Raw genomic sequence first — 24,011 nt, forward strand, 5'->3', positions numbered from 1 at the left:
TCCACTCCAATGTGACTTAATTGTCCACGGATTCCATACTGAAAATCTGTTTTACATGAAAAGTAAGCTACTAGGCCTGTTGTGAGATGAAAATGAGAATTGGGGTGGGGGGAATATTCCTGTATGTCTGCCATAAGATTTATACCTGCCTTTTAAAATTGTTTTCTGGCCAGAATCTGAGTTTTGCGGAACTCTACAACTGCATTCCAGTAAGTTTTTTACCAAGCTTGTGAATGACACTATCATACATTTTCTGCTTATCAGGCCAGGCTTTGCCCTCCAGATGTTGCTGAATTACAGCTTGCTAGGACTGATGGGAGTTGGAATTAATCAACATCTGGAAGGCCAAAGTTTTCCAACTCCTGAGATAGGCCGTGCTCAATTTTAGAACTCCAAAAAGCATCACCAGCTTACAATTCTGTTTCAGAAGCAGGGTATTAGGCTTTATGGGTAGTTCACCTATATTACTGAATAAGATCACATCAATTATTAGACAGTGACATTTGCTATTAAAAAGTACAACAGTCTGCAGCATTGTACAGTAAATAGAAGTTTTATTCTCTCCCAGCTCTGCAAGATTAGCACTGCCAACAGTCAGAGATCAGCTTATGATACAAGTAAGTAGTAACTATTTACAATTTACAGGAGTGTAAATTTATTCCCCACAAAATATGAGTACAAAAGCTAGGAATAAACAAATGAGGTACTGCAATTTGGATTCATTATAAAGCAAGTGCTTGAAAGAAAGTACCTTTAGCAAACAATCAACAGATCAAATTGTGAGGGAGAGGTTTAATTTACCAAGAACATCACCAAAGTCTCCTACCCACCCAAAGTGTATTGCACAATTATTTCAGGCGATAAAACCGTTAAAAATAAATAGGGCAGTCAAACCATTAATTCTTCAGAGAGATCCTGTGAGATCTGTATTGCAGTGAGGCAAAACATTTATTGAAAAATATTCTAAACCAAAATAGAGAACTGTGTTCAATATAAGCACTCCATCACTGGATAAGACAATCTTTCAAGACAACTGTTTGATTACATTCATGCCCAGCCCACAACCCATTATTGTTCTTAATTTTGCTCATTTCACGTGGGGCAATGAATAGTACTTCTCCTGTCCATTCTTCATAGAGCTAGTTTGGAGATATGATCAGATTTCAAAGGAGCGTCATCTGCTACAAAGTGCATGTGTTGCAAGTTCTTCAAGAGGACGATCGCAGCCAGGACTGGAAGGAAGGGATGATATGAAAAAATAAATAAAAGCACAAGTAAAAGCAAAGCAACAAACTAATTTATGATATAGAAAGACATAATAGGTTTAAGAGGCAAGTCAAAAACTATCTGTCCCCACAAGTAAAAAAGTAGTTTAATCGTGTGTTGCTTAATACAGTTCAATGGCAATATTACACATTTGGCTCACCAGCCAGATCCAGTCCCCCTCCCTTAGTATGTAAATGGAAAAGACACAATGGCATGACAGAAAGACTGCAAGGGTCTTGGGCTAGGCAGCAGGCACAATGTACTATGGGGAATGGAGCAATATATCCAGAACAGTGGGTGCAGGGAAGACACACACTCTATCTATCTATCTATTATCTTCGAAACAGCTTTTCCTTTGGCTCACTTGACCTCACAGGTGATTTTAATGTTTTGCTGTTTTAGTCTACCCTGAAATGGCCAACGTAGCTGATCACATTTCATTTACAAGAGCTTCATATTATCTTGAGTAATTTCCATGCATGCTACCCAGTATAAATATATTGGAGGATATATATGGTCAAAATAATTTGTACTCTGCAAGTTCCTTGGCTTCTGTATTCTGTAATCTAAGTTACATAAATTTGTATTTTCAAAACAAACTTCCGCATAATCACATTTTGTACGCTTGACTTTAAATCATTATTTAAATTCTGAAGAACCTAGTTTTATGTGGGAATTCAGTAGTTGGGGGGCTATGCAAAGTAGAACATGTAAAAATACAGAGGATAAACTTCCCACTTCTGCAGCACTGGGACTTTCTGCAGACAGCTTGCTTCACATTTTCAGATTTCCTTCCAACTTGATTTTTTAGCTTCTTGTGAATTCAGTCCTATGCCAGATTTCAAAACAGATGTAGAATTCACAGGCAGCTAGAAAAAAGGGGGATAGCTAGCCCTTCCTGACAGTTGTGAATGACTAGTACAATCAATTTTGAATAATAAACCTATTACTGAATTTTTCTGGCTTGGAACTTGAGTTTTCCATTTCTTATTACATTTTGAGCATTGAAGTGAAAACTGACATTAATATATTTAGGCAAATAAAGGTCAAACTAAACATGACACTGGAAACGTGCAACAGGGTACTGCTGTTGCTATTGAAATAAAGTAAAAAAAATGCCAGAAGATCTAATCCAATATACTACATCTAGTTTGGTCTGCAGTATATCAGCTATTAGTACACAAGGTAAAGTGAGCCAAAATCAGTGCAACTTGTATCATAATCTTATGTTGTTCTAATCTTATGCATCAGATGTGTGAAGCTGCAAACATGTTCTTCAAAATAATCTCAAATTGGTCCAAGATCACAAAAAATGTTATGGGATTAAGAAGTCCTCATTACAAGTGCTTGCCTTGCAAAATAAATATGATAAGAACAAGTGTTTGGCATGCTTGTTAGTGGGAAGGACAATTTATTACTGGGTGGTAGTCAAAGCTTGTCATACTAGTGAAGTGAATGTACTTAAGTCTACAGATTTCAGTGGGTTTACTCTGTACAACTAACAGTGGATACCACTCACTATTATTAACAAACATTGTATGTACTAGGCAAAACCAAATATTGTATGTACTAGGCAACACTCACCCACATGCTAACTAAAAGCACTGATTGATGGCTTATTCAGAAGATGCCACTGCGAGGTGAGGTGAACTACAAAGCCAGGAGAAGAACAGCTTAGTGGGTTACTGTGTTAATAAAAGCAATGTGAGTTTAGACATGTTAGACATCTATTTCCACACTGTCAAACTTGTGGACATAGCAAGAGAGATGCCAATGATTAGCCGTGCCATTTCTCTGCTCTGTACAGAGTTTGACATACGGGTGAAGTGTAAAAACAGCAATGGCAGCTAGCATTGGCAGTGCTCTCCAGGGTAAACTAGAGCCAAGTGTTGCCCGCTTCATGCAATGCACATGCACAATCCACGAACCTGCAGAGGTTTGCTTTTAAGCCTAGGATGCCTCGTTCTTGTTTCTTGCTACTTTTTCCTTCAGATGGCTCAGGCAAAGGCCTACTAATTTCTACTAAAGCTGCTAGTATCAAAATAGGACTCCAGGGTAGGAACACATGTGACTTTATTTTGATAGACACAACATGAAATATTGGGTCTGGTATTCTATTTCCCCCGTCTCGTCTAACAACTGCATGCAAAATTATAGAGCTAACAGAAAAGGACAAGTATTAGTATGTGTTAAAGCAGGATATGAAAGTAGCCAAACAGGAAAACCAACTGATGACAATGTTTCCATTTTCAAACAGAATCCCACAAAATATAGTGTGCCACCACTCAAATAGTTTCCCCATAAAACTGAATTGTACAGAATTTTCGTTTCCTCTACTTTGTACCTTTGTCATGGTCTTCAAATGGTACACAGTTTTAGAACAAACCAATGGTAGCCACAAAAGGTAAATAATTTTGAATGGAATGCTGGCAGAATTAAGTTTATTTCATATTTAATTGTTAGCTGAAAATGTAGAAAAGGGGAGAAACCCCATTTAAACTGTTTTGCTCTGGGATCAATGTATTTTGTGAGCGAAAACAGATAGCAGCATCCTCTGAGCAAACAAAAAGAAGAAACAAAGAGAAAGAATTAACAATCATGACCCGCACTTCATGTGTCCAAGTTCCATGAATGTATCTTGGTTTTATATGGCAAATTTTCCCTTTAGCAATTCCTACGTTGAACCCTAGTGTTTAATAATAAAACAAACAGAATGATAAACCTAATTCCTGGATAGTCCTATGATTGTGGGCATTTATCACCTTCCCAAGCTGAGATCAATACTATAGGATTTATTAAATTACTTTAATTGAAAAGCAACTGCTTTTCAACATCACAGTTCCCAAGGTGGCATGTAAGTAGGCTTTTGCATAGATGAGTAAAACTGTTGTGGACTTCTTCCATATTAACACTGACATTTTATAGGTTTCCCTGACTTGTAGTTGTAGTCCAACTGGAAGACAGATAGATATATCAAGCAAAGTGCTGGTGTAGACATAACAGGAGATTTTTTTTTGTCATCACAATCGGCAAAGATGCACTCAGGGTCTTCCAGCATTAAGGTGCTTATTGCTATCACTAAGTTTTCCTGCCCTGTGTGAAATCCTTACTTCCAAATACAAAATCCTTCTGCAGGAAAGTTAGATGACCAATAATCAAAGAGCTTTAATGTTAAGACACACCTGAGAAGCCACTTTTATTTAGTATCTTCTATGGCTTACCAATGCCCGTGCATCTTCTCGTTCCAAGATCTTCTGTGCTTGGTCAGCAGGGAATTTCAGCACTGTGGTTATAACCTTTGCCATTGTCTGAAGAAGAGGTGAACAAAGTAATGGGAACGATAAGAATATGATCTGCTAAACAGCAGTTTCATTGATTTATAAAAGCACTGTATTTTTTGTAATCCTTATGAAAGCATAGGAATGCATAAAGAATACTTGTATCTTTCATAAAAAAAATCTGTGGCAACCTAAGGCTAAGACTTTAAAATAGATGCACTACATTAAAAGCTAAGAATCTCTAATCCAACATCACCAGTGACTTAAAATTCCCAAAGTGCTTTTGGCCAGAATAAATGATACAGAAATGGATTCCAAACGATCAGATTTAAAATAAAGCTGAGTACAAGTTCCAAACAACAATAAAGTCAGTATTCCATCACTTAAGGCTTCAATGTTTTTGAAATAGTTAGTTGATAAAACCTATATTTACTCAAATGCTATCCACTGAAAACAAAGTTCAACTTATAAGAAAGGCTCTTAGCATTCTTTCCCACTGCTAATTCTTGCAAGGAGAAAAAAAATAATGTAGTATAGCTGGCCTCATAGCAAGAAATATATAGTAAACAGTTTCATAAGTAAGAATGTGCTGGTGACTCTGCTATATGGTATTATTTGCTGAAGGTCCTGTTTGTAAGTGAAAAACAGCTTCTGTCCACAGCAGAATCAAAGGAAATTAATTTATTTTAATAAAAAAAAGATCTAAGAAGATGGTGACTGAACTATGTTGTGGCGTGATTTGTTATCTGAAATTTTAACTCCAGCAGGGCAGTGCTGTGCACCTGGCTTCCCAATTAAGAATTTTGCTACTGCTTGCTAAGAGGGATACGACTGCAGTGTGGAGAGTTCAGCGCAGTGCAGGCACAGCAGCAGGACCATCAGATTGGATCTGTTGCTGCACTACTCCTCAGTCCTCACCCTCTTGGTAAGTGGCTTGCTGTTAGCAACCCAGGTGCACAATGGCACCTTGCCTGTGCTGCCCCACTGACTGCTGCTGGATACACATATTCCCTCTCCACACTATGTTAATGAATTTACTGCTGCTCATTATTTCTCCCAGATGCCTGGCCAGAAAAGACAACAGCCCATGCAAATTGATTGTGACCGAAGGTTGGGAACTTGCTGAAAGATGTAGCTGAAGGTTTAAACCTGATTCAGATTCAGGGATAGTTAAGAGACAAAACTGCAGGGGAGGTGGTCTGGAATCTCACTTGGAAGGGGATGGGGGACAGGAAGGAGCTATGGTTCCATGGGGGAGATGGAAATGAAGTTTTCAGGGAAATAGGGTTAAATGAGTCCTACATCACAGGAGGAAGAGGGCTGGCATATGAGTATTTGGAAGCTTGGGGACAATAGCTTCATCACATTTGCAAAGGGGAGCCTATGAAACATAAAGAAGGAGTGGGCAGACTTGGGGCCTACTTTTGTTTTATGCTAGCTAGAACCTTGAGATCAATGAAGCAGAGGCAGGTACAAAATAGTGGCTCAGCCAGTTGGACACACACACACACACACACACACACACACACTACATGTGCCTCTGAGCACATGTTCAGCTCATAAATTTACCAATGCCAAAAGCAAGTAGCAAATCCTTTCACATAAAAATCTGTTCCTGTTCCTCACTCCTGTCCAGTATTCTTTTTCAGCAAGCTAATTTGGGGAGGAGGGATTTTTAGCTGTTGCTATTGTTATGACAATTGGGAGTTGGAAACTCTTGCCAATCTACTGCAAGCTGCCCACCCTGGCCTATGGAGTGTAATATCCACCGAGAGTGGTCCTGTTTGAAAGCATTATTTAGTTAAGGAGATTTATAACCCATCATCAATTCTGAAACCAGGATGAGGTACAACTAAACAACTTTAATAACCAATTCCACACATTAATGATGAAACACTAAAACAAATCCATCAAAAATAAATATAACTCTTCATAAATAGGAGATAAGCTGTAACATACAGACATCTTGCCTCTATTCAAGGTAGCTGAGAGCAAGAACTGGCTCATCCTGTGACAGCATAATAATACTACAACTTGTGCAGTTCTGCTTCTTTCTCGAAGTGACTGTTAAAACAAACATGTGCCTTGAATATGGGGGATACCTTTGTCTCACGGCCCATCATGTACTCAAACAACACCTTCCTTAAGTATTCAAACTCCGTCGGTTCTCCAAAAAGAGAGACATCTGAATGGCAGAGGTTCCCATCTGCACAGACAAGAAACAGTATTTTATACAATTGTCATTTTACACAGATGTGCTACAATCAGCATGCTTATCTCTCTTGACCAAACTGTAACATACAGACATAATGATTGCCACTTACCCGGATTATACTGCTTTTGTAAAGAGCATTTTACATTTTAACATGAGGATTAAGCAGCTAGTTCTTAACTCTTGCCTCTGTACTCAAGACACTAAATTATCCTCTGCCTCAAATATGCCGCCAGGCAGAGGCAGACAACTACTGCTCAAGCCACTTCCTGGTAGCATGCTTCTCAACTTGTGCCTCAGTGAGAAAGATGGCTCTTCCAGTCCCTGAACTGTTTCTGTCCAAGCTGGTCAGTAAGAATTACTATTTAGCTCAAAGAATCAACATCTGAATTCAACCCCCCCTCCCCTCTCCATCCCATTTTTCTTTTATGTCATGTCTTTTAGATTGTAAGCCTGAGGGAAAGGACTGTCTTGTTTGAACTGATTTATGTAAACCGCTCTGGGAGATTTTCAGCTGAAGAGCAGAGCACAAATGCTCTAAACGAACATACCATAAGGAGCCCAAAGATTGCTTCTCGCTGTCCCTTTGGTAAGTAGGGCAGATTGGAATGGACAGGGAGATCCACTGGGATCAGCTGCACTAGGGAGTTCCTAACAGGAGCTCCTTAGTGCAGCTGAAGAGGCTCACTTTCTCTGTTTGGAGGAAGTGGTTTAATATCCAAACTTCTTCCTCTCCACAGAGAAAAAGGTTCCAGTTGAAGGAAGCAGTTTGATCCAAACCTCCCACTCCAAACAGAATTCAAAGGAGCTCCAGGTATCCACAATCACTTGATCAGTGGTTTCAAAAAGCTCTTTTGAAGGTGTGCTCCCCAAGCACCAATTTGGACAGGTGCCATTCACACGACGTCATTATGTCGTCAGGTGATTGACAGTTAGGCGATCCTGTCCACCTGTTTGTGTGTGACCCACTCCTGCTTTAAGGTCACAATGGGGAAGGTGAGAAACCTGCATTATCAAACCCTGTGTAACCACTGAGGGTAGGGCCCAACTGGGGCTCTCGGCAACCAGATCTAACCATCTTATCTCTTGTATCACCATGACCACATTTTTATCAAGGATCAATATTCTACAAGGCTGTCATCTAGACTACAAATAAGCACGCTCTCTCTCTCAGCATATCTAGCTCCATCAGCCTGGAAAAGCCATCTCATTGGACCACCATCACCTCACTGCTTTGGAATTTAAAGCCTTCCTTTGTAGAACTGTGTTACCTGTATCAAGCGATTTGCATCTTTGGCTGCTGCTTATTACAACTTGATCCTTTGCTCCACCCCCAACATGGAGATATGACAGTTTAGAAAGCAAACCCCACAGAACCCAGACACCCTTTGAGACAACTGTGTGTGAGTGTGCATGCATGTCCAAGTTTTACATCAAATGTTGAAGGACAAAGCTGGGGAAATATTTGCAAATATATTGTATTAACTAAACTCCTACAAGTGTTTCTCCTAAGACTTCTAATCTAATCCTGTTTATGTTTCTTAGCAACATTGTTTTCATATTTTTGCATGGTAACTGATATCTTAAAATGTTTTCTTCATAAAAACACAATACAAGAAAGCAGAAGCATTCTAAGTATGCCATTAGACAAGCTTTCAGAGGGTAAGAGGAAAATATCTACATTCTTGGAGATTAAGCCATGACTCTTATTTTTCCATTTATGTTCACTTAAACTAAAAGTCCAAAAGTAGCGGATTTTACTTTCCTAGTTACGTGTGAATTTTGACTTTTTATGCACACACATAATTGCTGATGGAATTCAGCAAACACCCGTGGCTACCCCTGGAAATCCCTTGCTAAAACTAGAGGATTGTTAAACTAAAATATCTTCCTCTAGTATGAGACTGCAGTATGAAAACACCTACAGCCCAACTCTCAGTCATACTGTATTTATACTTTGGCTTGCTGACGTTGCAGCAGGCATCATCAATCCCAAGATTTGAGGAGATCTAAAACATGTCTTCAATACCTGATTTCTGGAAAAATATGAACTACACATATATCAAAATGTTAGCTACTGGTTATACCTTAATTTTGATATTCTCCATGTGCTCACACGCACACATAAATACATGCAGCAAACATCCTTACATGTCACACTCATTTGCCATGAAGTAAAATTATACTAAAGGACAACAAAACATAAAAATTAAAGAATAAACCATAATCTGCATCAGGAACTGTATTACTGCAACACATGTTGATTTACTGCTCTGAAGGTCTAGTCGTCAGGATATGTAAGCAATTGGAATGAAAATGACTGAAAATATGAACTATGTTTTATTTGTGATTTCAATGTAGCAATTTTTCCACAAGGGAATACTTATATAAATTGCATGTGATCTATGAGGTGGACATTGGAACGCAACTAATCTTACATTTACAGATCATGCAAAATCACTTCATTTTTTAAAATATGTATTGTGTAAAAAGATTCAGAACTGCCCTACTGAACAGTATTTCAGCATAACATCTTTCATCTGATATATGCAAACTTTTAGGGTCAACTGTACAGGAAGGGGTCTAGATACATGGCAAAATCTGTTTAGCTCAGTTCAACGCAAATGAGCAAAGTGGCATGGAACTGAGAAACTATTAACAAGTGTTAAGAAGGCCTTCCATACCTGACACACAACTATAAAAGTATGAAGACTAACTTTTGGCCCTAAATTTATCTATCACCCTAAATTTAGATAGTTCAATGGGGTTTACTCCCAGGTAAGAGTACATATATTTGCAGCCCTAGTTAGGTTTTCAAGTATTCTCTTAGGCTTTATTCTGTAGCTCAGTGCCAAGACAAACATTCCTCACCTCTGTAAGGCGATGCAACTGTTGTGACATACATATTCTTCTCGTAATTTTTCAACCGGTCTTGTAGTGTATGAATCTAAAAATAAAGTGATGGATGAGGAGGATAAAACAAACATAACTGAGATGACTTGGAATATGCTTCAACTTTGAGGTGTATTGAATGTACGAGAAAGCAGTTACCAAACCCTGTCCGTCTGTCCCCACCCACTACTGGTGACAACTCAGGGTGTTAAATATTATCTATCTATCTATCCATCTATCTATCTATCTATCTATCTATCTATCTATCTCACTTAAACTTACCATGTAAATATTTGTTAGTGTGCATTAGACATGTTGGGAAATATCAGCAAAGATTAGGGTTTTCTGTCTGCCTCTCTTTCTGTCTAATTTAAGATCTGATAAAAGTAGACCTGGCCACGAATCTCCTGGGGAGCAGAGAGGGGATGGTTAGCACTATACTGACCCTTGACCGGACTGTCCTCTTATCCAGTATAAGTGCTTGTTATCTGGCCACTTCAGTTTCATAGTCTTACTGGGTTTTTTTCTGTTTGCAGAAAGAGTGTTTTTGCTGATTGCAACTGACAAGTGGTTCTGTTCTGAATTGAGTATTCACATGGGAGTGTTGCTTTGGATCAAAGCACTGCCTCTGGCTCGGGTGATAAGAACAGAACCAGCTACATGTGGTGGGGTCAACCATGGGGGGATTCATCCCAAAGTGGGGGACATCAGAGATCATCTCCCTTTGGGGTCACCACTTGGAGGACACACAGGCAGCAGTGCTTCCCACTGTGGGTTAGAAATTGGAACGGTACAAGAAAAACAGGCATGTCTCTCTGACCCAAGGTGTTACTATTGGTATATAAAGCCCTCAGCAGCTTGGAACCAGTTTCCTTGAACAAATGCTTTACACATCTACTCCCTCTCTATTAACAAGAGTATTGTACTCTTTTCAACACTTGCTAAAAACTTTTTTTTTACCTAATTTTATTGTTTTACCTAGAAATATAGTTTTATTATGTATGCTTGTTCTTAAATTCTGTTGATTTTATCTGTATTTTGATAATTGAATTATGCATACTTCCTTTAGTGTTACATTTATATCCCTTCTTTCCTCTGAGGAGCTCAAGGCGTCTTACAAAGTCCTCCTCCTCCCAATTTTATCCTCACAACAACCATGTGAAGTAGGGTAGGCTGAGAATGAGTAACTGACTATAACACTCAAGTAGGTTTGAAATACAGTCAAACCTTGGTTCACAAAAGCCTCCATTTTGGAACGTTTCAGCTCCCGAATGCTGAAAACCCAGAAGTAAGTGTTCCAGTTTTCGAACGTTTTTCGGAAGCTGAATGTTCGACACAGCTTCCGCTTGAGTGCAGGAAGCTCCTGCAGCCAATTGGAAGCCGCACCTTGGTTGTTGAACACTTCAGAAGCCAAACGGGCTTCTTGAGCAAATTATGTTTGACAACCAAGGTTTGACTGTAGAAACAAAGGTTATTTGAGCTTGGTTTTGATTGTTGCAAACTGATTCCTTTTAGAGCTTTAGACTGTCACACTTTTAATAGCCTGGTGATGATGATCAGACTGAATCTGTGTTTAACGGCACTATACTATGAATGTTTATTCAAAAGTAAGTTCAATAAGGCCTACTTCCATGAAATGGGATATAGGGTTGCAGCCTAGGTAGCCTTTTATAACCTTTTCAAATTGTACCTAGAAAATACTTTAATGTACCCAAGAGCTAAAGTTCCTTCTTTTTTTATCAGATCCTTACCTGTTCTATGAATTCCTGTTCTTTCAGCTTTGAATCACTGACAAGTGTTGTCTTCTGGGCTAGCTGGGCCTGAAACACAACCAAAAACATATATGAGAATGTGCACTACAAACACTTAATTTTTTACTTTTCATCAAAATTGTAAGCAGCATCAAAGGAAAACTTGACATCATGCTAGTGGTAAAGATGAAGCCAATCTTACCTGAAGTTCAGCTATTGTTACCTAAAACAGAAAAATGAACATTTAATAAAATGTTTTTTGCTTTGTACCCTGCCAAATAAAACAAAAAGCACTGCAGGATATTTTTAATTCCTGATTAACTCTCCATTATCTATTTCTATCTGATTCTATCTGATTCATAATCTTATTGCAAAATCTGAAATGGTATATATTACTATTTGGTATGAAGAAATTTGTCTTGCAATTTTTTTATCACATAAAAGCAGTTTTGAGGAGCACGAATAATTAAAATAGCTTAGTTACACCCAAAATACAGCTTGAAATAAATCTAAGTGGTACAAAGAAACTATTCAAATGAGAGACTTAAGTAACTATTAGATGAATTCCTAAATAAGTAATATACATGTTTTCTTGTGAACAATTTGCTTTCATCATAATCTCTATCAGTTGAGAGCCATGAAGGAAGACTGGGTTTTTTCTTGTAGCAGAGGTTTAATTTTATGCTAAATTCCCACGGTCATTACATGAACTCACAGCCCCTTTTACATTAATGAGACATGAGTGTACATAAATGGTTGCAAAAGGACATTATCAAAGAAACTATAAATTTTGTGACACTAAATTGTAATCCCACTATTCAAAAGGATAAAATACAACATATATAATATATGGGTAAAAGGCAATCTGAACATGCAGTTTCAAATGGGACTAATAAAAGGTATGAAATATTTTTTCACCCCAGGATACCGACTCTCCTCATCTCAGGAGATCAGGCTTTCAACCAAACAATTGGGGGGGGGGGTAAGGCATATACAGAACTTGATTTTTATTTGCATGTTAGGAGATGGTCTCAAAGCTATTCATTCTCCCTGCACTACTACAGTATGTGGTATGTGGTACTAATTCATAGGCAATAATTAGCGTGTTGGTTGTAGCGCTGGGGCTTTTACACTCTCCATTTAGGGTGATTGAACCCCAGGTTTCAACAGCCAAACTGAACTCGCAGCATAAAATAGCTGGATGAATGACTTCTCAGACATGGCAATGCTGTCATGCATACTCATCCATCCCTATGGAACGGACATACTTATGGTAAGCAAACTCCCAAGCCAATCTACAAGCTTGCGCCACCGAGCCCTCCAATTCTAACTGTAGCATTTTCTGGGAATAAAGCACCATCAGTTGTCAGGAGCAGGTTGAAGGTAGTCTCTTATTGTGGGGCTGGAATCCTGCTCCTTACTAGCACCTCCAGATAAGCAGCAAGACCACATCAGCAGCTAGCTGTACGTATATGATGTGGTTCTAATCACATGCGTCACAAAAGCGCTTGGGTGGTATTCAACCATGTCTTACTCAGGGTAGACCCACTGAAATTAATCAACCTAACTTAGTTATATTCATTAAATTCAATGGGTCAACTCTGAGTAAAGCTTCGTTGAATGCTGTCACTTATTTTCCAATCTCACTAATTTAAAAGGAAATCAAGTGCAACTAACTTAGACTTGAACCAACTGTATATATTATTAACTGATTTACTACTGAAATAAAACTAAGATATTTAAGAATAGATCAGTTTGCACAGTTAATATTATTTGCCTCTGTAGCACAGAACAGCAATTGCTTCAAATGTGAGACACAACTGTGGCAATAAAGGATAAAAAACAGCCAAGCCCCTGTGCCAATTGTTAGATCAAAAGGCGGTTAAAATACTCTAAATATTAACAAAATATTTCTATTAAAACTCTGAAGGTAAACTAAGATACAAGCTAAGAACCACAATAAATTCCTAAGTAAAAAATTGTAAAATAATATTTTCTAACTTACTTCACCACTGTTCCAGCTTTCTTCATCCGCCAGTCTTTGTTTGTACTCCTCCTGCAATTTCTCTAGCTGGTTCTGAAGCTCATTTACTTTTTCTGTCATTTCTTCTTCTCGAGACTTCAGAACAAAATAAATAAATAAAACCATTACTTTATATATATCACAATTAGGAAACAATCTGGCTTCCATCAGCTTTAGCGACAAGAACTTTAACTGCGAAAGTACTGAATTATACTCCAATACTGGATGAAACTGCGCTCTGACTTTTAGAAACACAAAAACAAGCAATACCATATATACCTCAAGGATTTCTTCATACTTTTTCACTGTCCTTTGCAGGTCATCATCCTTTTCTAGCAACTTTTTATGTAACTGAGTTATCTCTGCGTGATGACTTTCTATCAGTTCAGATTCAACCTCCTGGGCTTTACCTGTGAAAAATGGTCAACAGTGTTTATATATCGCATTTTAACTGGGCTGCTATTTTAACTGAATTAGCAGCAATAAATTCTAGATACATTCAAAAAAATGAATACTACAGTAAGAAACTCTAAAGAAGAATTCATTTTAAAAAACGCTATTAGAATCTAATGAGATGTCGACATGTCAAAACATAATTGATAACATATTCCTTTTCTTATTTTGGCATACAAGGTGTCTTCTTTCACACTAGAGTAGGTTGGGACAAACAAGCCAGTATCATGTTAAAATCAGTAGGCAAGATTATGCTTTGAGTAGTAAGCAATGAATTAAACTTCACTCAAAGGTTTAACTGCTTATCTATCACCTCTTCTTTCTCTACTTTTATTTTTTAAAGCTGCTAGTACAGTTAGTTGGAATTCCCCACTCCTATACAGAGTCATTGAATGCCTAATTCTTACTTAAAAAAACTAAACAGATGTTATGGTACTTTCAACCTATCTGAACTTCATACTAACAAAATTCCTTCCAGTAGCACGTTAAGAGACCAACTAAGTTTGTTATTGGTATGTGCTTTTGTGTGCATGCACACTTCTTCAGACACGAAAGCTCATACCAATAACAAACTTAGTTGGTCTCTAAGGTGCTACTGGAAGGAATTTTTTTTATTTTGTTTCGACTACAGCGGACCAACACAGCTACCTAACTGTAACTTCATACTTGTTTATTATCATATATATATGCAAAATTAATATAGTTACATTAAATAAATATACACTCACACGCCAAAAGATACAGTATTACATGAGCATTCAAATCTAGGGCTAGAATAGAGGGGAATTCAAGGCTTGTTATCATGCCCGACTGTTCTCTTTATGGATGTTCTTTCTTCTAAATTGATCCTATAGGAATGGATCTGATGGTTGAATTTACAAGAGATATAGCCATTTAAAATCAACACAAGATACTGTTCCAACTCACTGATTGTTTCTTTTACGGCTGTTTCTATTTCTTGGTCCTTTTTTGCCATCTGGGTATTGAATTCCCTCATCAACTGCTTTAATGTGGAGTTGTGCTTCAATTCAATGTCCTCCTGTTCATATCTATAAAGTACAGCAAAATAAGAAGTCCAGATATTCTAGGGCAGATATGGCAGTTCAAAGCAAAAAAGCGTATTAATTTCCAACAGAGCCTGCCCAAGCATAAGATTACGTTAAAATAAATGGGTTTCACTAACAGTTTTTCTTTACATTTGTATGACTATTTGTATGATTGAGACAATAGTTACTGAAAAGAGAAAAATAATTCATTAAGAAAAATGATACCAAATAGACTTTTTGTGAAAATGTACTGAGCATAAAATTCCATCTACCTATGATAATTGAAAAATGTGTCCAGCGCAGCTTGTACAAATCCAATTAATTTTGTTAGGGCAAATGAAATAATTTAATTACACCATATAAACATAACCTGAGATTTGACCTGCAAACTCCTAAGGCTTTTAGGACAATGTAGGACAAGGATGTAGACCCGGCAATCTTCCCCTTTGAGGCATGTGAAATGAAACCAGGAAATGACTACGTTTCCAGCTGCATCCAAACCAGGAAATCATGGTTACCAGCTTTGGAACAAGCCAGAATATTAAATTTGGATAAATGGGAAAGTATGGTGAGAGACTTCTTGGTTTGATTATTAAAGTGAGACAAAGGGATGAATTAAGGAGCTTGTGTACTGAGGGCAGAGTATAAGGTTCACTTGAGGCTTTTTAACTGGCGTTACAATTGCCCAAATGCAGCCAAGGACTAGTTTTCTATATGATTTGCTATGAATTTGAAGGATTTATTTTGCCAATGCTGATTATGAATAATAGAGGTTTTATATATCAAGTAGTTATTGTTTGGACATAAAGGTATGTAATGTCAACTTTTCTAATTTTATAGTGTTACTGCTCATGCAAGTGCTTACTGGAAATTTTATGGACTACTACTAGAACTTACTTTATTTTTTGTTCCATTTCTTCTACCGATTCTTTTTTCATTATCTCCAGCTCCTGCTGATGTTCCTTCCGCAGGATGCGTAAATCCTTCTGTAGCCTACTCACATCTTTGGCAAGTTTCTGTTTCTCCCGCTCAGTCTCCTCCACTTTAACTTGCATATCCTTTTGCTCGATGTGCAGATCATCAAGCAGTTTCTGAAGCTCAAAGACTGATCTACTCTTTTCTTCTGTGCTTTCTTTCAAGTCTTTTATAAGGCCATTTCTTTCCTCCAGCTGCTGTTGGAGTCCCTGCAAATTTTCATCATGTTTTGAAATAGTATCTCCCATCTCAATTCTGTTCAGTTCTCTCTCTTTTGTTAAAGCCTCATCCAAACTGTGTATCTTTTGTTGCAAAGACTGCCTCTCTCCCTCCTTTTCTTGCAGCTTTTCCTGCAAGTCTTTAATCATACCCTCCATATTTTGTTCTTTGGTTTTCAATTCTTCTTGGATAGCTGCATGTTTCTTAATTTGATCCTCAAGTGCTTGTTGAAGCTTTTCCATGAGCATGTGGTCTTCTTGCTCCTTTTTACAGAGTTCTTCTTCTTGATACTGAGCCCCTAGCTTTGAAACACTACTTGCTTTTTGTTCCTCGTCATACACTTTTAGCTGTCTCTCCTTTTCCAATAAATCTTTTTGTAAACCATCTATTTTTAATTCATACATCTGTTGCATGTTCCCTAATGCACATACTTTGTCTTGTTCTGTGGAAACTTTTATGGTTTCTACCTTCTGTATCATCTCCTTTTCTAACTCAGAATTGATTGATCTAATTTTGTCTTCTAAATACATAATCTTGTCTTCTTTGTCTTGCAATTTTTGCTTTAACTGCTGTTCCATGTCTTGTCTATATTGCTGTTCCCTTTCTTCCATTTGAGATGTTAGTTGCTTCCTAATAGAAGCAATTTTTTGTTCAGCCTTCTTTTCCAGGTCTCCTATTTTAGCAGTGGTTTCTGAAGTAAGCCTCTCTTCCAAAGACTTTAATTCTTCCTCTTTGCTTTTCATTAAAGCCACTTTTGTTTCTTCAAATTCTTTTGATTTTTCCCCAAGGTCAACTTCCATGGTCTGCATTTTCTTTTCAAAAAGTAGTACTTCTTGTTCCATCTCCTTAAGCCTTTTATCCTTTTCCATAACTGCCACCTGAGTTTGTTGAAGCTCTTGTGCCAGCTCTTTTTGCTCACTGTTGTGCTCATTGTGCCTTTTGAGTTCGTCCATTAAGGAATCATTTTCTGCTGTTTTCCGAGTGATGTGTTCTTCTAGCTCAGCAATTCTTGCTGTATGGATTTTTAACTCGGCAACCAAATCAGACTCTTGTTTTTCTCTTCTAATCTGCTTTTGTTCCAGTAAGCCTTTCAAATGTTCTATGTGCTTGGTTTGCTTATCACACACTTCCTTCATTTTATTCAATTCCTCTTCTTTTTCAATAGCTTGGTTATTACTTAGTTCAACTTTGTTTTGTAATTCTTTAATTGTGTTATGATTCTGTGTAAATCTTGACTGGGCTTTCTTCTTCCACTCTGACAACTTGTTCATCCAGTGGTCTACCTGTTCAAGAGCAGTTGCTTTTTCTTGACTCAGTGTTTCAATTCTGGAAGACAATTCTTGCACCTCATTCAACAGCTGAAGTCGATTTTCTTTGTGTTGCTTGTTTAACAAAGTTGTGGCAGCTTCCTTTTCTGATTTGTCAATTTCAAGCTTGAGATTTAACTCACTGACAAGCTTGTTAAGATCAATGATCTCTGCCTTCTTTTCATTTAGCTCCTCCTTCAGAGAAGTGACAGCATTAATATGCTCAGACAATTCTTTCTTCAATTGTGTGATGAAAGTTTCTTTCTCTGTTGCTGCTTCCTGCTGGTGTCCTCCTTCTTTTTGCAATTGCTCTTTTTCTGATATGAGTCTGTCAATATCCACTTTCATAGACATTATCAAGTTTTCCTTTTCTTGCAAGTGTTGTTTTGATTCTTTGAAACAGCTGGTTAAAGTATCACGACTCTCTCTTATTTGTTTAAGTTGAGCTTCTAGGTCAGGAATTTTACAGGTTTTAATTAATATTGTTTCTTTAATTTTTGTTGTGCAATTTTGACAGTGTACAACTCTAGAAATTGCTTTAGAAATTTTTTCATTGCATTTCTCAAGCAGTTCAGTGATTTTTATTTCTAGAAAAGATTCTGCTTTCTGCTGGTAATCCTTTAGTTGTGTAGCTATATCCCTTGCAAACTTCTCAAATTCCACTTTTTTTTGTTGAAGCTCCAAATGTTTGTCCTCCAGCTTTTTCTCATAATCCTCACACTCTTTAGAATGTGACAATTTCAGAGCCTTGAGTTGTTCATCATATGTTTTCAACTTCTCTGCCAGCTCACCAATTTTGTTCTTCTCTTTTTCTCCTACTGCTTTTACTTCACTAAGCTGTTCCTGAACTTCTATCTTCTCCTTCAGAGACAAACTAAGGTCATCTTCTAATTTCTCAAGTTGCTTTTTCAAATCAGTTTCTCTTTGCATCAAAACAGTCACTTGAGCTAATGTTTGCTGTAGCTGTTCTTGCAACTCATTCATCAATTTGTCCCTCTCTGTCTGTTCATTCTTTAACTGAGCAATATCTGCATTTCTGTCCTCCCTTTCAATACTGAAGGTGGCCAGTTTCTGTTTCAGGTCTCCTACTTCTTGATCTTTTTCCTGCAACTCCATTTCATGCTTTTCTCCAAGTTCTTCAGCCAGCTGACTCAGCTTCTTCTCCCAGATTTGGACAACTTCTGCTAGTTCTTGTTTGTGAGCTTCAAGCAGGCTTTCTAGTTGTTCCTTCTGATTCTTCTCCAGTTCTGACACAGCATCATCAATTCCAGTTGAACTGGCATGGGCCATTTCCAGCATTTTTGAATTGAATTGCTTCTCTTTCTGACTAAATTCCAACTGTTTATTTTCCATCTCCTTTTTGAATTTTGCTTCCTGCTCTGAAAGTTTCTTCTTGAATCTCTCCTGCATTTCCTTTGCTCTTTCTTTAACTTTCCCCATTTGTGTCTCTTGTTGCTTAAATTTGATTTCATATTCACTCTTTAAAGCACTAATTTCTGCCTCTTTGGCTGATAGCTGCTGTCCAAGTTTCTCAATTTGTTGATTCAAGAGCCCCTTTGTTTGTTCAAGCTCATTTTCCTTATCAGTAAAATGACTCTTTGCCTGATTTACCTCTTCTCTAAGATCTCTTAACTGTGATTCATGCTGTTCTGTCAGGGATGACACTTTTTGCATATTTTCTTTCTTTTGCTCCTCAAGTTCACATTTCAGATCATGTACCTCGGATATCCGAAACTTTAATTCAGTTTTGAGTTCATTCAGTTCAGCTTCAGTTTTTACAATCTGTTCATCAAGACGTGATTTTTCAGCGTCTACATTTACCAGCTTTTGCTGCAAATCTATTAACTTTTGTTCGTAAATGCTTGCTTGTTCTCTGGCCATGCTCTCATTGGACTGTAAAAGGCAATCTAATTCAGTAGATTTTTCTTTGCATTCAATTTCAGCCTTTCCAAGCGATTCCTTCAGTGTTTTCAAATGCTCTTCCAATTCCACTTGGCATTTCTCTTTTTCTTCCAAGAGTAGCTTCAGTTGACTAATTTCATTTTTGAATGTTTCCTCCATGACTTCCTTATCTTTAAAGATAGTTTTAACTTGTTCCTTATGATGGTTCTTCTCTTGCTCCAGCTTTGCCTCAAACTCTAGCTTTGCTTTATCTGCATCATCTTTTAATTTCGACAAACACTGTTCAAGATCTTGACGAATTTTTAGTGTGTCTGATAACTCAGAAGAGAGTGCTTCTAGTTCAGTTTGTTTCACATCAAGCTTTTCTAAAGTTTTTTCATTCATCTCTTCTATATGGCCATGAAATTGAGTCTCTTTCTCCTTCAATACTTTAGTCACTTCTTCAAGCTGCATTTTCAATTTCTCCATTTCCGACTGTTTCTGCAGTGTTAATGTATCAAGTTTTTCTGTCCAAACTTGTTGTTCTTGCCGTTTCACATCCTCAAGCTCTTCTCTATGTTTTTCAACCATGGCAGTGATTTCTTTATTGTGCCTGTTGTTTTCTGATTCTATTTGAGCAGTCAGTTCCTCCAACCTGTTGTCATTCTGCGAACACTTTGGAAGGGAACTTTCCAATTCTAGAATTCTCTGTTTAAAAGATTGGTTGAAAAATAATACTTTAATGAAATTATTACTATGAGCTATACATTTCAAAACATTATGACATAATCCATCCAAAATTAAGTACTTTCAAATCCCATTGATGGGCGTGTTAAACATATGCTCCACAATTATAGGTATGTATACCCCCCATATGCAGTTTACAAATCTTTTACTCACAGTTTTGAAGGTTTCTATTTCTTGCTGCATGTCCTCTAGTTTTTTGTCACATTCCAACTGAATTGCTTTTTTCTGCAATTCCAGTTCTTCTAGGGCTAACGATTCCTGTTGCTCTTTTTCTTGTGTAGTCTGTAGGTGTTCACTCTGGCACTTTTCCTGTGTCAAGAATTATGACTTTTTAAAAAAGAAAGTACCATAAAGTCACTGATCTATCAGCAGCACTAGGAGTATTAGCTATTTTAAAATTCTTGCTCGTACCTTTTTTTTTTATAAAAGTGGATATCACACAAACCGATTAAAAATCACAAAGAACCTTATAATTTTATATTTTTCATGTAACTGTAAAAAATCTGAAAGTGAAGTTTCTGTGTGCAGAAAATGAAGAAATAACAGCAATAATCTAGATTTAGAATTAATCTATTAGTCCTTACCTAACCTTACATATGTGCATGGCCAACAGTAACAGGGTCTAAGGGGAAAGCTCCCATGTCAAAACTCTAACATTTCCTCAGCATAATTCCCCGACTCTACCTATCCATCCATAGGGATGCAAGCACATTTGTTCCATGGTATACAGGGAGCCTTCAACCAAACACAGCTTACTAATAATAGGGGCATTTGTAAACACTTGAGTAAAGGTGACTGAAGAAAAAAGACTGCCTTTTCAGTTACACAACACAATGAAATATGGACAAGTTCTGTCTGGAAACTCTTATCTGGAAACCCATTTCCATACATTATGTTTCAGGTATATGTTTAAACCAAGCAAACTACCTAAAAGGGGGTGGGGGAGAAAGAAAAAGGAAGCATTTAGAACAGATAGGCAAATCTCTCCAAAACGTGTCAAAAGTTCAGAAGTTCCTCTTTATGCAACAGGCATGTCTAGAACGTATAGGATTGGCTGCTGTAATGCACTGCATTGAAAACTATTAAAAAACTAGAGTTTGTTCAAAATACAGTGTCCTAACTACTGAACTGGGACAAGTCAGTAGGAAAGTACAGTGGTGCCCCACTAGACGAATGCCTCGCTAGACGAAAAACTCGCTAGACGAAAAACTCTATGGGGCTGCCTCGCAAGACGAAAATTTGTCGTCTTTTTTTTTTCCTCTAGCGAAAGCGCGGCTGTCATTGCCGCTTCGCTAGACGAAAAACCCACTAGACGAAAATTTTCGCAGAACGAATTATTTTCGTCTAGCGGGGCACCACTGTATCCCATTAATACTGAAAGCACTAGCTTCTTACTAGAACTAAAAATGCCAGTGCTCATCTTTAAAGCCTTCTAGAGTTTAGGACACTGGTCCTATACCAATCTGCCAGTATACTGAGGTCATTTTCGGAGGCTCTCCTCCAGGTGCCCCAACATTATGAGGTAAGAAAGGCGATGACCTTCTCAGTGGTGGGATCCCATTTGTAGAATTCCTCTCCCACGGAGGCCTACCGTTTACTTACATTGTTATCCTTTTGACACCAGGCACCAACCTTCTATTCTCCCAAACTTTTTAATGTATTTTGTGTTCTTGATTAACATGAACTTACTTATTGCATTTTATTTTAAAAATTGCTGAAGGGTGGTGTGCATATATGTATATATTTTTAATAAATAGGTGTTATTATTCACTTGGTCTGTAGATTCCCAGGCATACATTCAAATGCATCTTTATGCACCAAGTTCTCCTATTCATACTTAGCTTTATTCATCATCACAAACACACGTATACACACACCAGACCCATCTGGCTCTTAAGAGACACTTACAAGAGCTGTTTTCATTTGTTCCTGAAACGCCTGGTCTTGAGCCCGTAATCTATCATTTAATATCTGTTCTTTGCTAGCCAATTCCCTTTTATGTAACTTTTCTAGTTCGGTAATTCGTTCTTCTGAAGATTTCTGCAAATTTGAAAGGCACACGTCTGATGTTACCCAAGAAACAAAGGTGCTTCTATATTATTGATCAAAGAGAAATGAAATAAAGAACAGAAATGTGACTAAACAGATTGCTTTCTTGCAAGAAATGCTATTTGGTGCTTTAAAAAAAAAATCCAAAAGAGTTCACATCTGCAATTCTATATACATTTACTAAGGAATAAGTCCCATTCACCTCTAAGAGGCAGAGATGCAGAGAATTGCACTATGAATGACTCGCATCTTCCCATTCAGTTCTTAATAGGCCTTCAAGAGTACAATTCTAATTATGCTTACTCAGAAGTCCCACTGAATCCAATGGGCCTTACTTCAAAGTATGCATGCACAGAACTACAGCCAAACAGTGCAATCCTATTAATATTTACTCAGAGGTAATAGCTGCATACAATAGAGTTAACTCCCAGATAGGTATGTATAGCATTACAACCTTAGTCATATATTTCTGAGTGTTGCCTAGCAGCCGGGTTCAAAACAATACTACAGAATCCATATACCTTTTCTTCCGTACAGAGATTCAAACAATTCCTATCTGTATTTAGGTTTTGCAGCAGAGAAAGTAGCATGATTAAACTCACAAATTCTTTTGTGTGTTAACCAAGGCTTTAATGGAACAGTGTAAAGCTGCAAGATTGATTTACTATCAGTTTCTTAGTAAACTGCACTTTTATTCACCCCCCACAAGGGGAGATTGAACTCTGCCATGAAATATTCTGATTTCAAAGTGAATTGTTACCTTATCTCTGCAGTTTACCTTACAGAAGATTTAGCATTTACCTTCATAATATTAACCACCTCCTGCTTCACCCTTGTTAATTCCTGTTGAAGGCTCACACGCTCTTCCTCGCTTGCCTTTTCTACAGCCTTGATCCTTTCATCCATTTCTGCTTGCAGTTTCTTGCGTGCTTCTTCAGTCCTTTGGGCTGCACTGAGAGCCTTCTCAAGCTCTTCAAATGCTGCAGAAAACAAGAAAAAGAAGAGGTAATATGTATGGTTTAACATCGCAGAAACTCTAGACAAAGTAAAATTACCATATGTAGGCCATATTCTCACTGAATAACCTAGCTAAAGAGGAATCATGAAGTCAGCCTGGAAAGGCAAACATTTACTATCATGTCAACAAAATAAAACTCAGAAATCAAGGGACTAGGCTCTGCTTCCTGCTTAGTGTCAAACCTCTCAACCCTTAAAATAAATTGAACAAGAATTTTGTATAGAAGAGGTAATTCAACAGAAATTCCCTTTTCACACATGACTGCATAGCAATTCTCAGGAGTATGTAAGAATGTCTAGAATGCCTGCACTCATGTAATCATAAGAGCAGCTTCTTTGCATTAGAACCGTGAATAACTATACTGCCATTTAACTTTAATACAGTTTCTTTAAATTTTATTACAGCTCAGTTGATGGCCTTGTTTTAGCTCTCTAGAAGAAAGATCAGAACACTAGTTTCATCTGCACATAACACTAAATCTAACCATGGCTAAGTGTGAACAAGCAAAAATCACAGCCACTTCGTTCCTCCTCTGAACCTGTTTCACTACCAGAATCTAAGTCATGGTTTGCTTTGGCATTACATGCAAATCTGAGCAAGGGGTTGTCATCTCCAAACAAACAACGAGTGATAAGCAAATAACAGCTGGTTACAACTCATTATTTGGAGTGAGACAAACCATAAGCCTTGATTCACACATAATGCTAAGCCAAATGGTGATTTAGCTCTCAGTATTACCACAGTAACAGGAGGGAAGCAAAACAGCTGATATTTTTGCTCTGTGCATCAGCAAGCTTGCTCATGTCAACCTAAGCCACAGTTTGGCATAGTGTTATATGTGAACCAAGTCTGGGCAGTGCATAATTAATATTGCAACTTGCTGATTATTTACTA

At 37.6% G+C, this 24,011-nt stretch overlaps 1 protein-coding gene across 5 annotated transcripts in view; it reads right to left on the reverse strand.

The window, feature by feature from the left end:
• Window positions 1–537: 537 nt before the first annotated feature.
• The window catches only part of GOLGA4 (golgin A4), a 48,508-nt gene continuing 25,034 nt past the window's right edge, over window positions 538–24,011 (reverse strand). For 3 of the 5 annotated variants that reach the window (XM_033165381.1, XM_033165385.1, XM_033165384.1), the window contains 14 exons: window positions 22,901–23,079; window positions 21,959–22,090; window positions 20,204–20,359; window positions 15,819–20,011; window positions 14,803–14,924; window positions 13,702–13,832; window positions 13,405–13,518; window positions 11,602–11,622; window positions 11,400–11,468; window positions 9,628–9,703; window positions 6,647–6,750; window positions 4,488–4,574; window positions 2,851–2,916; window positions 538–1,232 (listed from right to left, as the gene is read on the reverse strand). In XM_033165381.1, coding sequence (XP_033021272.1) covers window positions 2,887–2,916; window positions 4,488–4,574; window positions 6,647–6,750; window positions 9,628–9,703; window positions 11,400–11,468; window positions 11,602–11,622; window positions 13,405–13,518; window positions 13,702–13,832; window positions 14,803–14,924; window positions 15,819–20,011; window positions 20,204–20,359; window positions 21,959–22,090; window positions 22,901–23,079 — 5,414 coding nt within the window. In that variant the 3' untranslated portion in view covers window positions 538–1,232; window positions 2,851–2,886. The remainder of the gene's footprint in view (window positions 1,233–2,850; window positions 2,917–4,487; window positions 4,575–6,646; window positions 6,751–9,627; window positions 9,704–11,399; window positions 11,469–11,601; window positions 11,623–13,404; window positions 13,519–13,701; window positions 13,833–14,802; window positions 14,925–15,818; window positions 20,012–20,203; window positions 20,360–21,958; window positions 22,091–22,900; window positions 23,080–24,011) is intronic. The other 2 variants (XM_033165383.1, XM_033165382.1) reach the window with 2 other exon arrangements.

This window comes from Lacerta agilis, chromosome 12, assembly GCF_009819535.1.
Source record: "Lacerta agilis isolate rLacAgi1 chromosome 12, rLacAgi1.pri, whole genome shotgun sequence".
In the NCBI taxonomy this organism is placed as follows: Eukaryota; Metazoa; Chordata; class Lepidosauria; order Squamata; family Lacertidae; genus Lacerta; species Lacerta agilis.